Source organism: Epinephelus fuscoguttatus, linkage group LG6 (genome assembly GCF_011397635.1).
Source record: "Epinephelus fuscoguttatus linkage group LG6, E.fuscoguttatus.final_Chr_v1".
Lineage (NCBI taxonomy): Eukaryota > Metazoa > Chordata > Actinopteri > Perciformes > Serranidae > Epinephelus > Epinephelus fuscoguttatus.
This window is the reverse complement of record NC_064757.1, coordinates 27,800,178-27,815,166: the sequence shown is the minus strand read 5'-3', so window position 1 is coordinate 27,815,166 and position 14,989 is coordinate 27,800,178. Positions and strand designations below refer to the sequence as shown.

At 40.4% G+C, this 14,989-nt stretch overlaps 1 protein-coding gene across 5 annotated transcripts in view; it reads left to right on the top strand.

Moving 5' to 3' along the window:
- Window positions 1–14,989, top strand: part of pde4d (phosphodiesterase 4D, cAMP-specific) — a 260,681-nt gene that overhangs the window by 81,848 nt on the left and 163,844 nt on the right. Inside the window, exon 1 of one of the 5 annotated variants that reach the window (XM_049577856.1) lies at window positions 12,136–12,251. The exons of the other annotated variants lie outside the window; for them this stretch is intronic. Coding sequence (XP_049433813.1) covers window positions 12,244–12,251 — 8 coding nt within the window. The 5' untranslated portion in view covers window positions 12,136–12,243. Of the gene's footprint in view, window positions 1–12,135; window positions 12,252–14,989 lie in introns of those variants that run through there. 5 annotated transcript variants of the gene reach the window in all.

Sequence of the window (14,989 nt, the reverse complement as noted above, 5' to 3'; positions counted from 1 at the left end):
GGCTGCTACAAGAGGCAGCAAAACATCCTTTCATTTTACAGTTACAGTTTACTAATAAGATTTGCCATAGTATGAGCAGTGGTTACAAAATCAGCCACAACTCAGCCCTGAGCAGAGTGACCGTCCGCTATTTACCAGTCAACAGACTGCAGTGTTCACAGCTCCACCTTTTAGTACCAGATCTGTGTGCTAGGTACCCCAACAGAGGGGGGACCAAAGATGGGGACGGTTCCATTGGTACCATCCACAACTTTTCACAGTGGAAATGGAAAAAAAGCGTACAGAACTGAACTGTACAATACTGCTCGGTGGAAACGAGGCTTTAGAGTGTGGTGGCAGCTGTCTTTACAATGTATGATTTTAAAGAATGTGGCCTTTTTGGCTGTGGTCTGCAATTCAGTGACTTATTTTTCTGATGCAACCGGGATTCTTTTGCCAGTTTTAAAATTATGCTTTTGTCATGTTTTTTTCCTCCAGTAGGAGGAATGCCAAAAATGTTAGATTTTAAACAATAGCTGTGCTATGTGGCAAAGTTAAACTAGTGGGTTCTCATCGTGTGTGTTGTATAGGTGCATGAGGGTGCACATAAACATACAGTACACACTCCCAGCCAAGCCACTGTAAACATTCCATGACTTGAAATATTAAAGAAAATCGGCTGTGCAAGTGTTTTTACGAGGCGGGAAATAAATTCAAGACATTTGTCAGGCCTCAAGGATACACACAATACATTCTAGGCTGGAACACTGAATTTAAACATAACAAGAAAACTCCACATCGAACCTTTAATGTGCTGAGTAAATGCACCAAAGCCATACATGTAAAGGCATATATAACACAAGTCTTGATTGAATGGCAGCTACTTGATTGTAAATTGTTTCAAATTTGATGGCAAAGCAACAACTGTGAAAAATTCTGGGTAGTTTTCCACTTTCAGATCACTGATAACAGACTTGTTTTGCCCTCAGACTGATATTTGCCACACTTGACACCTGTTCAGATTCATGTCAAGAATAACTTGCCTGGCAGTGGGTTTTTCTGTACATGGAGGGAGTCAAGGAAAGCGCTAACAGCCTCACAATGTGAATGCAGAAGTTGTTGAGGCCGTGCTATTTCTCCCGTATCTTTTTACACTGATACACACAGTTAGGCAATGTGGTAGTCTATTACACTTGATCTATTTTTTTTCTAGATATTGCAGTGATAAAAAAAAGGAAAAAATTACTGTGATGTGTCTGCAGGGCATCTTGGAGCAGTGAATGACTGTGCCCTATTTCCATCCTTTCCCTCTGGAATGCCCTACCTGCCTGTGTGCGTCTACATCATTTGGTGCAAGATGACTCAAGGCTCCACTGTAACATATCAGAAATTCACATTTCAAAGGCTGCAGGGTTTTGGAAAGTAACAAAAAAACATTTGAAAATGCAAAATGTATACTGACCATTTGACACAACTCAATTCCTCCTGCTTCTTGTGTAGTTAATGTGCTGTAAAGTCAAACATTAAACTGAAGATTGTTAGAGTATTCACTCAGTCAATACCTCTGAGACATTTTTTGCTATGGTTATGGATCCTGACAATAGACGCACCAAATAACAAATGCCACTACTTAAATCTACACTTGCAGGGTATGCAGGGTAATAGAACTTGAAAAGGCCATCACAATAGGTCTCCTCAGACTTGACAACATGCTTTTGCTTGAGGTCGTGGAGGCGGTTTATAGCATTGTCATTCTTCATCGCCTCTGCTCTCAGGCAAACTTCACAGCCAGCTGTGGTTTCAGCCTCACCTGACACTCTAAAGCCACGTCATCCCCATAAAGTGGGTGCACCATAAGGGACTGGAATCTTATCGGCATCCTAACTCATTTGTCTTCTTTTGTGTCGTTCCATTTATCATACGCACCCACTGTCAGGACCTGCACTATAGCTACAAATGGGGAGTGCTGAAGGTAAAAAGGAGGCAGAGAAGAGCAGAGAGAGGAAACTAGTTTGATTTCTGTCACATTGGTAAATATCCAGTAGGTCTGGGCAATATGAAAATGACAATTATGATTACTGAACGATTATTTTGTTTTTATTCTTCGCCGTCATAGTTAACTGACAAGGTTTGCACTGTAAATATGCTCAGCTGTTGAAGCTGGGATATTTTTTCTGATGAGAGAGTGCATATCTTATCTTATCTTGTGATTTTAAAATAATTGAAGGAAACGCACACAGATTAATTGTTTATGGTTATTTATTGAATATTTTTTAACTAGTCCATACCCAGCTTTGTCTCCTTCTACCTATGCCAATCCTCAGTGCCTATGTGCAGATTCACATAGATTGACCACATCAGTGAGTAGAAAAACATGGGACAGACAGAATGACTGACTGACAGAATGACACACTGACAGCTTCCGTGATTATGTACAGCATACCATACCATGACTTAGTCATACCAAAAATTAGAAGAGAAAAAAAACAAACATTCAGCCACAGGGGGAGCCACAGCGACCGGTCGCATTTTAGTCATTAAGCATTTTTCTGTTGTTATAGCGCCACCCAGTTGCCAATTAGAGTTAAATTTCTCCAGTCACCTTGAAGCGTCCTGTTCTACATATCTACCAAGTTTAATAAAAATCGATATGGTGGTTAGGCCTAGATAAGAAATTAGCTTTCTAGCGCCCTGATTTTGTTTGATGGGGTCAATAATGGAGGGGTCCCCTCAGATTATGTGTGGTCATATGCCTACAAAGTTGAAACCCCTGAGATGTTATACACCTTTATGTGATGAGCCACGCCCTCTGCAATATTCATTGCCTTATAGAAGCTCAGTTTTACTAAGTTCTCCAACTTCTGCCGAGAGGGAACTTTAGATATTGGTCCCTAGATTACGTTCACCGAGTTTCATGCAGATCGGTCAAACTTCCTAGGAAGAGATCGATTTTAAGTGTTTTTCAAAAGATTCAAAATGGCGGAAAATCTATATAACGGAAAGCTATGGGTTCTTGTCAGATTTGTTCCTCGTGAGGAGAGGCATCTCTGTGCAAAGTTTCATGTCTCTACGACATACAGGGCATGAGATATGCCCATTCAAAGTTTGCAATGTCAGTTGGTTGCTATAGCGCCCCCCTTTGGCCAATTGATGTAATATTGCTTCATTTGCATCCTCCCATGACCCTCTACCACTGTGCCAAATTTCACATGGATTGACCAAGTCAGTGAGGAGAAAAACGTGGAACAGACACACAGACAGAGTTTTCGTCATTATATAGTAAGATATTTTTAATATTGTGTAGCCTTTGTAAATGCTTGTGTTATTGAAAGCTGCTTTGTGGAGGCACTTGTTGCCGGGTTTACAGTGTTACAGTGTTTACATTCGATTACTCCAAAAGCCAAAATGTGTCCAAGCGACAGACATGGCATTTCTCTTTGGTACAAGCTGCTCAAGTTGCTCAGTTGGCTCGGTGTTTGAGTTCTCCTCCATGTTGCTTCTGGGTCGCAGACTGGATGGGGCTGAGTCACGTACTACACACGCAGTGGTACGTTTTTAAGGGGACAGCACATGAACACACAGCCAGTGTGGAAGGTGTGAACAGAATGTAAAAAAACACCCCCAGAAATAACCAACATGGGCAAGATTACGTTGGTTAGAGGTTCTGAACGTCGGTTTTGATTAATTTTTGATTAACTGTCCAGCCCTAATATCCAGTACATTGAAACTGAGAATACTAGGACTGTCAACTACTTTTGCTGGATGATATATTGTCCCAGAAATAATTGTGATAAATGATATTATTGTCATTTTAAGACCACTTAATGCCACTGATATAATATCATAGCATAATAATGCAAGTACAGTATACCCTATGAAAGTGCAATGGACTTTTAATTCTAAATAATATTCATACATTGGAATATGATTTTAGTTTCTTTCAAAGTAAATAACACCTGTTAAAACATACATAAAAGTATGTAGAGGGGTTGGTAAATGAATGACTATCAGGACTGTGCCTCTTGTACTTACTGGAAAAGTGCAGCTGCAGTGTGTAGTGTAACCTAGTGGTTCCCAAATTGCTAGTTTGATGTCTCTGTTAAGTAGCTATCTGTTTAACTCACTCTGCAGCAGGAAACACACTTCAAAATAAAAGCCCTGTGATGGATATTCCCTGTACTTCAAATTAAAGTGTTTTTTTTTTTTCAACTTTGACACATTTGCGAGTTACTTGCTATCTATTCAAAATGGACCCGCGTTCCACTTTTGCACCCACCAGTTGGGAACCACTGATGTAAGCTACACTGTGTCGTCTTTTAAGTGTTGTTTTACTTTTCTTCAGAGTTTATAATGTGGTTTATTCTGACATTATGTTGGTGAAAGTCTCATATAAACAAACATGCACGTAGACACAACGGGCAGTATCAAGGTCAACAAAATGATTGCAATCAGGTCCATGTAACGTGAGATAAACTTATGACATAGCTGTCGTGACAGGCCCAGGGAATGCCAATTTTTTTTTACATGTTTGATTAAAATACGAGCACTGGAGAACTTGATGTCTAATATGGTGCATGCATTATCCACAGCTGCTTCAGTGCTGCACTTACCTGCTTGAGTTGCTTAAGATTATGAGCTGCACAGCACACAAACTTGACATGAAGTGTGTGTGCCAAAATGAGTGAGGTATGCCCTGTAGCATATTTCCCCTGAGTCAGTATTTAATGAGTCTGCAGGCCTGTCCATCATATTGAATCATTGTTTGTCTTCTGGTCCCATCTCTCATGCCATATTCTGTACTCTGCGAACTGGGTCATATTCCTGGGCCAAAAGACTTTCCTACTATGTGTACCCACCATGTCAGGAACCATAGCGTGGAACTCATCTTCAGAGCTGCCACTTGTTTACATAATGTGCGCTGATAAAAAAGAAAGCTGATATTTTTCACAGAGAAAGTGGCCTTTTCTCCTGCTGAAGGTTTTTTTTTTCTTTCAGCAGACTGTCCTTGCCTGCTTAAGGTTGGTGTTCCTCTCATAAGGGCATGGCATGATGATGCTCTCTCTCTCTTTTTGTAAAGCATTTGTACACACTTCAGAAAAGTACCACACAAATGGAGTTCATCTGTTATTTGTAAAGAGTGTACTTTGAGAATGTGTGTGCCATTTAACCACACACACACACACACACACACACACACACACACACACACACACACACACACCTTTATGAGTCACCCAGGCTAAATGTGATTTATAGAGAAGAGACTGATAACATCACAAAAGACGTTTTATTACATGTTGTTCAGAGTATGAATCTTTTCAGCTCACCATAGACGGTGACTCTCATCTCTACTATCTATCAACTGTAGTCTCGAACAGCTTTATAGTAAGATTTACAGATGTATGTGTGGGCAGTGAGGCTGTGATTCACATACATACCAATCCCAGTAAAAACATAAACTTTACACCATCTTGATTGCAATGAGTAGCAATGACCATAAAGAGAGCGCCTCTTATTTTCTGCCTTTCACACAGGAGACAAAACTCAGCAGTGATAGAAAAAAGTAAACATGTCAGAAGTGGAGGATGTGCATTGAGAGATAAGAAACAATACTGCTTGACTTATTGTGTTGCTAAGGACTTTATATCATGGAGAAATCAACTCTATACTGCATGTTTGTTAAGCTTATTAGATATGGTTGCCACAGGTTTGTAGTTAATGAGTCAAAGGACCATCCCCCTATAAAAAGTAACATAATATTTACATTTTTCTACAAGTGTAACTTGTATTGCTGTACAAAAATATAGATTAATGTATCATGATTCAAATCACACGTTCAAGCAGAAGAAAGAAAAGTAGGCAATATTTATGGCTAATTGCTGACCTGGTCATTGGGCTGCAAGTTTGATGATGACTGAGATTTATTGCGCTCAGCAAAGCATGAATGACCACCTAAACTGAGACCAAGTTATGACGAAAACCAGAATATATTGAGACCAAGACAAGTCCAAGAGTTTGAGAAATTGAGACCAAGGCAAGACAAAGACCATGGCAGGGCAAGACACACATGACGATAAAATGTGCAACATGCAAACCCTAGGCACTCCTCAAATTTTATTCTGAAAGACCCACATTCTTGGGGGAAAAAAAACCCTCTGTAGGGTTTCCCTCACATTCATTTATTTGTGGTGGCCTGTCATAATATCAACAGTTGCCGCCAGAAATTGATTTTCTATCTTTAGAGCTGGACTGTTCATTGGGAGTGCTGTTGGAATATACAGTATACCATTCGGTTATTCAGAGCTCGACAGTCTCAGAGCACAGTGTGTAATCTGGGCACAAATGGAGCAGCAGAACGCCATACGAAGTGGAAGTGAAACTTAACTGTTCATTGATTCATATAAACTTAGCACAAAAAGTAAGGAAATTTGTGTTTGGTAGATTATTTCTTTGTTGTAACAATTCTTCTTGGCACTAAATCTTATACCGTTTGAAAGCCTGTTTGGAACAAGGAATGTACATTTGTGGGATGAGCAGCAGAGTTGAGTATGTGGGTTGCACCCATGAAAAATGTGCCAAATCTTCTCTGCCAATGCCAAACAGCATTTTTTGGCTGTTGACTCTTGTTTGGTGTTGTTTGGTGGATTGGATGATTGAAGTCTGAAGACACAAGACATATTGGCAATTCAGCAATTTAATCATTTAACAAACAGGAGCCTCAGTAGCATGTGGAAGAACCATACACAGCCACAACAGCCTGGCACCCCCTTCCAATGGTCACACACTGCTGTGGAATGGCATCCCATGCGTCAGCCAGCATTTGTCGCAAGTCAGCCAACGTGGTTGTGTTGGTCACTCTGGCACGAACAGCACACCCAAGCTGATTGCACAAGTGTTGAATGAGGTTGAGGTCAGGACTGCTGGCAGGCCATTCCATCCTCTCCACTCCCAAATTCTAGAGGTAGTCTCTGATAAACCCCGCTCTGTGGGGGCGAGCGTTGTCATCGTGGAGGATAGAGTTCGGTCCCAGACTGTGGAGATATGGGATTGCCACTGGTCGCAGACTTTTATCTCGAAAAACAAAACAAGAGTCAATAGTAACAGAAAAAAAAGCTGTTTGGCATTGGCAGAGAAGATTATCAATTAAGGATGTCCCGATCCAGCTTTTCACTTCCGATCCGATACCGATATTACAGCCTTGAGTTTTGGCCGATACTGATACTGATCCAATCCAAGCGCGTAGTCATGTCATGTCAGTCATGTTAGAAAAGGTTTGATCAAGCGATTTTACTCTAACAAGAACAACTACTTAATCAGGTTAGTTAGAATGATCCACAACAGTTGGTATGAGAAACTGACCTGTTTATTGTTAACAGGGTTAAATAAACAAACTTTAAACTTGAACATTAACATTAAATAAAAAATATAGCTGGTTTGCTTTGGCTGCTTTGGCCCCTTAATAAACAGAAAATAAATCAACACAATAAATCTTTAAAATGTCTAACAACGAAATTAAAATAGCAGCAAGACTCCACACACTTGTGCTTTCCCCCCTTAATAAATAAAAAATAGATTAACACCACAAGACATTGTTGACATTTAACAAACAATGCAGCCTTTCCTTTTCAGTTATTTTTGTAGTGTCAGTGCCAGCCTGGTGCTGCTGTTTCCTGTGTGTCTGCATGCTGGCCTGGTGGATTGATAGTAAGTGCTGGAGCGGATCACTGGAATAGACTGCTTGAATTGCAGAGCGCTGGGCTGGCTGGAAAACCTGGATTGGATTCTATGAAAAACTGGATTGGAGTTCTTGGATTGGCATTCTTCCATACAGTCCGATCCGATGCACGTTTTTTGCTAATATCAGCAGTCGATTCGGATTGGGACATCCCTATTATCAATGCATGTTCCTTACAAATTTGGCACCATTTAAAAAGGAAATAAACAGGCTTTCCAACAGTATAAGATTTATTGCCAAGAAGCATTGTTACAGCAAATTAATAATAATCTACCAAGCACAAATTTCCTTACTTTTTGTGCTTAGTTTAGAAATGGAACAGTAGCACTGTCATTTTGGTGTTTACCAACGTTTTTCCAACCTTCCTCAGAGGAAACCGGCTATGGTCCTTTGGAAACTGCACACCCTATTGTCCAGCGCTGAGTCTAAAAGTTGCTTTCTCTCACCTCTGCAGCAGCTGCTCCTCTGATCCATCAATCTGATCACAAACTGATCAATTCTCCACTGTACAGCTCAAACTCGTTGAATTGCTGCTGAGGAAAAAAAAAATCTCATGAAGAGTTCTGCCTGCGCTGCGTTCAGGGACCCACAAAAAACACCCAATTCAGAGATGGGACACAGAATGATCGCAGAGGGAGACACACATATGCAAAGCAGTTTGCTGATCTGAAACGAACACTGAGGAGCTTAAATCCACATAACCATCTTTAGTCAACACTCCATTTAGTGATATCCCCACAGTTGTGGTGCTCACCGGTCTTGAAATAAAATCGCAAGTTCTCTTGTTAGACACAGAGTAAAGACTGAGTACAAAATGTGGTTGAGTCTAAGACAAGACTGAGACCTTAAAAAAAGTGGTCTTGAGTCTAATACCGATCATCTCTCCTTTTTCTGATAGTTCAGTTAACAGAGCCAACACAGTTTGACAAGACAACTCTCTGTCTTACTCTTAAATCTTTCTGCTTACCTCTTCAGTTAGTGAAGATCACACTCACTGGTTCACTCACTGATATTTACAGGCTCTCCAAGCAATCTAACTTATCTTTCTCCGCTGTTTTTCATGCTCTCTGAGTGTCTTATGTCCTCCCCGGAGAGGAGTTGTGTTATATATAACGTTCCCCCAATACCCTTGTGTCTCTGCTCCCTGGTGTCTCTGTGTATTTTCTGGTGATTAATAGAGCTCCATAGATGTGAGAGCAGTCAGGATTTAAACTGCACCAAATACAAAGTGGCTATAAACCACTGTCCCTATGCTGCCACATAACCAAGATCCACTGAAGCCAAACTGAAGGTTAAGAATTTGTCTTCTGCTGCTGTGTTGAATAGCAATGTGGGGCCTGGCTGGAAGTGAAGAGTTCACTTGGCTTGGCTACACATATGGCTTGATGCAGACTTGGAGAAAAAAAAAGTTTATAGCTCTATTTTCAAGTGTTTGCACCACCAGCAGTGTTTGTCTGGTCATTTTCGCCTTCAAATAAATTTACATTGAGATGGGTGGAGTGGGAGTGGCACAGCCAAGATTGTGTTTATGCAGATTAGTAAATGCAGTGCGGTTATGCTAACCACTTTGGCTGGAAATTGTGTTTCCAACAGCTGCAAAGTGCCATTTTTGAAGCTTTTGTCAGTGAAGGCACACACACACGGACCCTGAAAGCCTTTCATGTATGTCGAGTTGTGCCTCACTTTGATGTACATTCTTTCATCTAGTGCAGATTTCTGCCATTTTTCACAATTTTCTGTCAATTTATAGACCAAGCAATTATATCATATAGCAGCAGGAGTGTTACATGCCCCATCTGCAGTCTCTAATTTGAGGCGGCAGTCTCTAATGTGCTGCGAGTAATCACACGCGGGTCAACAGTATGGGTACCTTAAGTAATTCAATCCTCTGAAACATCACCGGTAACATTTCAATTTGAGGAGAGCATGCGTCATCAGAGTTCATGTGTTTTTTCTTCCTTTTTAATCCAAAAACAATTTTCTATTATTTTAACAAGATTGTCATCAGCTCATGCAATCATGTAAATGACTCAAACTAATAAAACTAAAAAATGGGTCAGAAGCATTGTAGCGATGTATCATATCTAATTGTGTGAAAACATTGTATATGAATACATTTAAATTTTTGATTGTGTAAAAAGTATCTTGACAAATAGATTTAATTTTTGCATCTGTGAGGAGATCTGTAGCTGTGCATGACAATGTTTTGAATCAGTGAAAAAGATTTGCACAAATAATTTACACACAGATTTGAGGAGCAGTTTGCAGCACACATCAAAGGTTTGTAGTGAAACATCAAAGGTTTGCTGGTACATATCTATGTGTCTGTGGGTGAAAAAGTTCACACAAATCAAATCAAATAAAATCATATAATAATAATAAGAAACTTTATTTATATAGCACCTTTCAAAACACAGTTAAAAAGTGCTATGCAATAAAACTAAACACATTTAAAACACAAAGAGAATAAAACAAATAACATGTCATAAAAGGTAATCCAAGTAAAAGATAGAGTAAGGAAAGCCTAAAAATAAAGACAGTAAATGGTCATTATAATCAGTAAGATAGCAATAAAAAAGACAGACAGCTCAGATCAAGTCAGGATATGCTTTCTGATAGAAGTGCGTTTTTAGGAGAGATTTAAACGGAGCCAGTGACACAGACAGATTTATATCCTCAGGCAGGTCGTTCCAGAGCCTCGGGGCCCTGACTGCAAAAGCTCTGTCCCGTTTGGTCTTCAGTCTAGACTCTGGGACAAGCAGAAGACCTCTGAGGATCTCAAACTACGCCGAGGTTCACAAGGGACTAACAGGTCTGAAATGTAAGCTGGAGATCTTTTGGGAAACCTCAGGTTCTGACATTCATGTGGTTGCCACCTGACATGCTCCACCCACCTAAACAGAGAGCGGACTGCAGCTCATGAGATTGACCTTCAGTTAGCAGCTGTAGCAACTGGAACTCAGCCAGTGCAAACCCTAGCATGGATAGTTTGATCCAGAACACCCAACTCCCCACAGGATTAGCAAACTTTTCAGGCAAAGTAGTCTCCCAGCAGAAGGGTGGAGGGACTGCAAAAGGTGCTAGCTAGTTAATTCTATTCTCATTCCTATTTCCCAAGATCCTGTACTTGCCATGTTTGGCTGCAGCCACAGACTCACAGAAACAAGGCTTGTCCCCTGGCTCCGTGGTTAATAGTGAAATGACATTCTGGATTCGACAATTGAATTATATTTTATTCTGAGCCTCCCCACTGGCTACTCTGGAGATGGCTTTAAATCTGAGACAAAAGTACTTGCAGGTTTAATGTGTGTGAAGATTTGATTTGAAGCTGTAAACTTGGGATTCACACGTAGACCTGAGTTCTGTGTGAACTTAATTCACCCACAAACAAATGTGCAACTACAAACCTTTGTGTTCTCACACATTGGAAATCATTGTGCAGATCTCTTTCATTTGTCACAAAATGTCATGTGGTGCTACAGGTCTCCTCGCAAATTAAAAGATTATATCTATTTGAATCCATTTGATCAACACTTTTTCACACATTGACACATCTGTATGTGTTCATGCAAAATGTTTTCACACATTCAGATATTGTGATACACAGCTACAATACTTTTGACCCTTGTTGTTTCATTAACGCACCACTGATTTTCTCGCACCTCGTCTGCAGCGGAGTTATTGTGCGCACGGTAACATACGACAGTGTGACTAACTAAATGAAAACTTTTTAATCACTTTAGTAAACAACAAGAGTTGTTGGAGTTGTGTCCTCTTGGCTCCCGCAGTAGGAACACACAGCAGAAAGAGGCAATGACAGCCAATGTCAAAAATTGTTAAATTGAATTTCCTGAGTGAATGCACTCAATACAAGCACTCGAAGGCAGAGAGAATATGTTAACAAGACAAAGAGTCGACAGCCGTGCTGGCAGCATTGTGAGGTTGTACGTTGGCAACATGCTGATGTTTAGCAGATAGATATTTACCAGATTTACCACCTTAGTATCGCCTGCAGTAAGTGGCACTAAAGACAGCCAACTGATCAGACAATGAATCCACACAGAAACTTCTCTCAGTGTAAAATAAGTGAGATTCTTTGCAAGGTTAAGGCCACATAGGCTGCACTGTTTGACTCAGTAAGAGTAAAGTTGAATGGCACTGAGTGCTCCCAAGCTCCACTAGCCAGACCATTCCGAAAAATTAAGAAGAATTGGTGGGATATCAAAGTTGACACCCATAACTATGCTGCTGCATGCTGGCAAAGTGAAGGTGCCACACTGGAGGGGTTGAGGGAACAGTGAAACTTACTCCTCTTGATGAGTGTCTGGCTTCTATAATTGGAAACTGCCTTGTCAGTGATGTTGTTCCACCGAGGGAAGTAGACACAGACCTGGCAGTGGATAAAGCTGCTGTTGGTGAATCATTGCTTTCTTGTGCGCAGAGAGATTTTTAAATTCCACACTTGGTAATGCCACTTGGTGAATCGCACTTGGCTTCTGAGACAAAAAAACAGGACGTCACGATTTCTCATGACAAGGTATGTAACCATTAGAGGCTGTATGGTGAGGTAAACAGCCTGAGAGGGGACGTTTGGACAGGGTTGTTCACTGTGTTTACACGCATGGGTCAGTGTTTCTGATGATGTGTGAACAGTATGTTATACTGTTGGCTTTTTAAAAGTTTAAACTTCTGCATGACAATCCCCTTTGTTTTGGCATTTAGGCTCCCTTTAAAGTGTAACATCTTACAAGCCCATATAAAGACTTGCAAGATGTGCAATAAAGCAGAAATATGCATACACATTCTTTGGTTCAGATTTACGAAGCTGTGCATACATGTGATTTGTTTTATGAATCTCGATCACTTTGTTACAGGGTGCACATGCACCAGACTCATTTCCATGCCCACAGTTAGCCATAAATGGTTGTAGTAACACCCTTAGATATCTGTTTGTGTGCCGGCTCCACCACTTATTAGACCTGTCAATGAGAGATGTGTTGAGGAAAGTGCCATTTTAATGACTGTGTTGCATCAGCGAGGTTCTCCAGCAGAGCAGCCGTCATTACTATAGACAGCTTTGGCAATTTGTAGCTTCTGTACCACTAATTTCATCACATTTCAGCGAACCATCGTCGCGCTAAAATCTCAGTCATCATCATTATTGAACATCAGGGTGATCAGTGAATGATTCATATAGTCCCCGGTTGAAACTGGCTTTACAAATCACTTCACGAATGAATGTAAATAAAAAATAATGATGAAATTCTTCACCCATAAATAATTTGACAAATGCACCTTTGATGGACATTTTTCAGAACGCACAGTTTGTATGTGAGAAAAGGCGTTTGTGTGGTTTTTGTGTGTACACATCGTTTGTGCATCTGGCCTCTTTTGTTTTTTTGTTGGATGGTGGGACAGTCTGAAGAACACGGTGGTGGTGGGAGGAGGTGGAGTGCCCTCTGAGTGGTGTGAGAGGGGAGTAATGTATTGAAGGCTAATATTAAAGACTTTTCAATAGGGTGACTAAACACAAGAACATCTTTGATTGGTTTGAAAGGTGAAGTATGCAATTTGAGGAGGCAATGAGTGTTGACAGTGTGGGAAGAAAATTACCAAAGACCTGGAAATGCATGAACGACAGTTGACAGCAAACTGTAAAGTGAAAATGCACATTATTATTCATTGAAAACAATGTCAGGGAACTCAAAAATAAGCATTAAATAACCTGCCATTTCTTATAATTTGCATCCTGTATTTTTATTTTAACTTTTTCTTTATTTTCTGACGTTTTAACAGATTAAATGACTGCAATCACTTTTAATGTGACTGTTTGCTGAGCAGATAGGTGATATTTACTTCCCCAGAAGCCCCGATTGTTGTATTGGATCGATGTGTGTCAGGTGCGTCGGACTGAATTCCACTGATGGCTGAGCTCAGTGCTTTGTTCACCTCACACAACACATCAATGTCTCTCTGTGCACATGGCATTCAGCAGATAGCGGTCATTGAAAAGAAGCCAAAGGCAGTGTCTCTCTATAACCTTTACATTTCTCCGGTTCGATATGTATTGAGTAGCAACAGGTGGATTGTCACAGGTTACAGGGGTTAGTTAGTGTGTGGTTCTATACAAAAGAACAGAAAAGCAAAGATCTAAAGTGAAAAAAGAAACCCTAACAACAAGCAAATCTCCATATCTGCACAGTGGCTGGATAAACATCATCAATACAACCTTACAGTGCGTGACTGAAAAGTGTTAACTTGAAAAACATCCAAACTTTTTTTACGCCCAAAGAAGGTTTATTTTTAATCCAGTCCCCCGACTAATAGACTAAAGTTTTAATTCACACCTAATTGTTTTTAGCTTAAAGTAAGGACAGACTGTCTCATGAAATTTGAAACGTCACAAAAACCTTATGGCACATTATTCAAAATTTTCCTGCTGGTTTTGAAATAGACTGTCAAGCACCATAGAGGCATAGAGCAGGGTGTGATTATTTTCCTTATTACTTTTTCATGTAATTTAATGCTAATTTATTTGGTTGAATACCTTATTAAATACATTTGGTATTCTAATGTAATTTACCGTTGGATGTTTTAACATTGCATAACATTTTCAGCCGTGTGGTGTGTATGGTAGAAGTTTTATTGTCATTATTAATGAATGAGTCCGCGCACAATGTGGAAATAAACATTTGGTGTTAAGTTCACCGCGGGAGGAGTAAATTGTGACAGTTTTGCCTCTTAATGTGTGACATATTTCGCTGTTTCTAAATGGTCTCGGTGGGGTTCGTCCTGTCTCAGCCATCTGGCTCGAGCGGTTGAAGTGTTCCGAGGTTCCCTCTTCTGCAGATGTCCGTTACCTGATTTGTGCTGCACTAATGAGAGGGCTGCCCAAATTAGCAGCCTCCCAAGATCCTTCCAAAGCCGGATAACGAAAGCACCGAGGACCTGTTAAGACACATGCAATGAGCTGAAATGAGACATGCCACTGCGATGTGCTCTGTTCCACATGGTTTAAATCACATGGATAACGATGGAAGTTGATGCTAATGACTCCAAGTTTTCAAACCTTGAGTCCTGCACAGAGCAGCACAATTATTGAAGAGAGTTTTTTGGTATCACATACCATGAAGTTCATTTCATTTTTTCTAGTTTAGCCTGACAGAGCACTTGTGTAACATTGGACAAATTTGTTTACAGTAACAGCACAGATGCACACTGAGTTCCTGATTAAATTGTAGGCCCACATCACCGTACAGCCAATCACACGTCAGC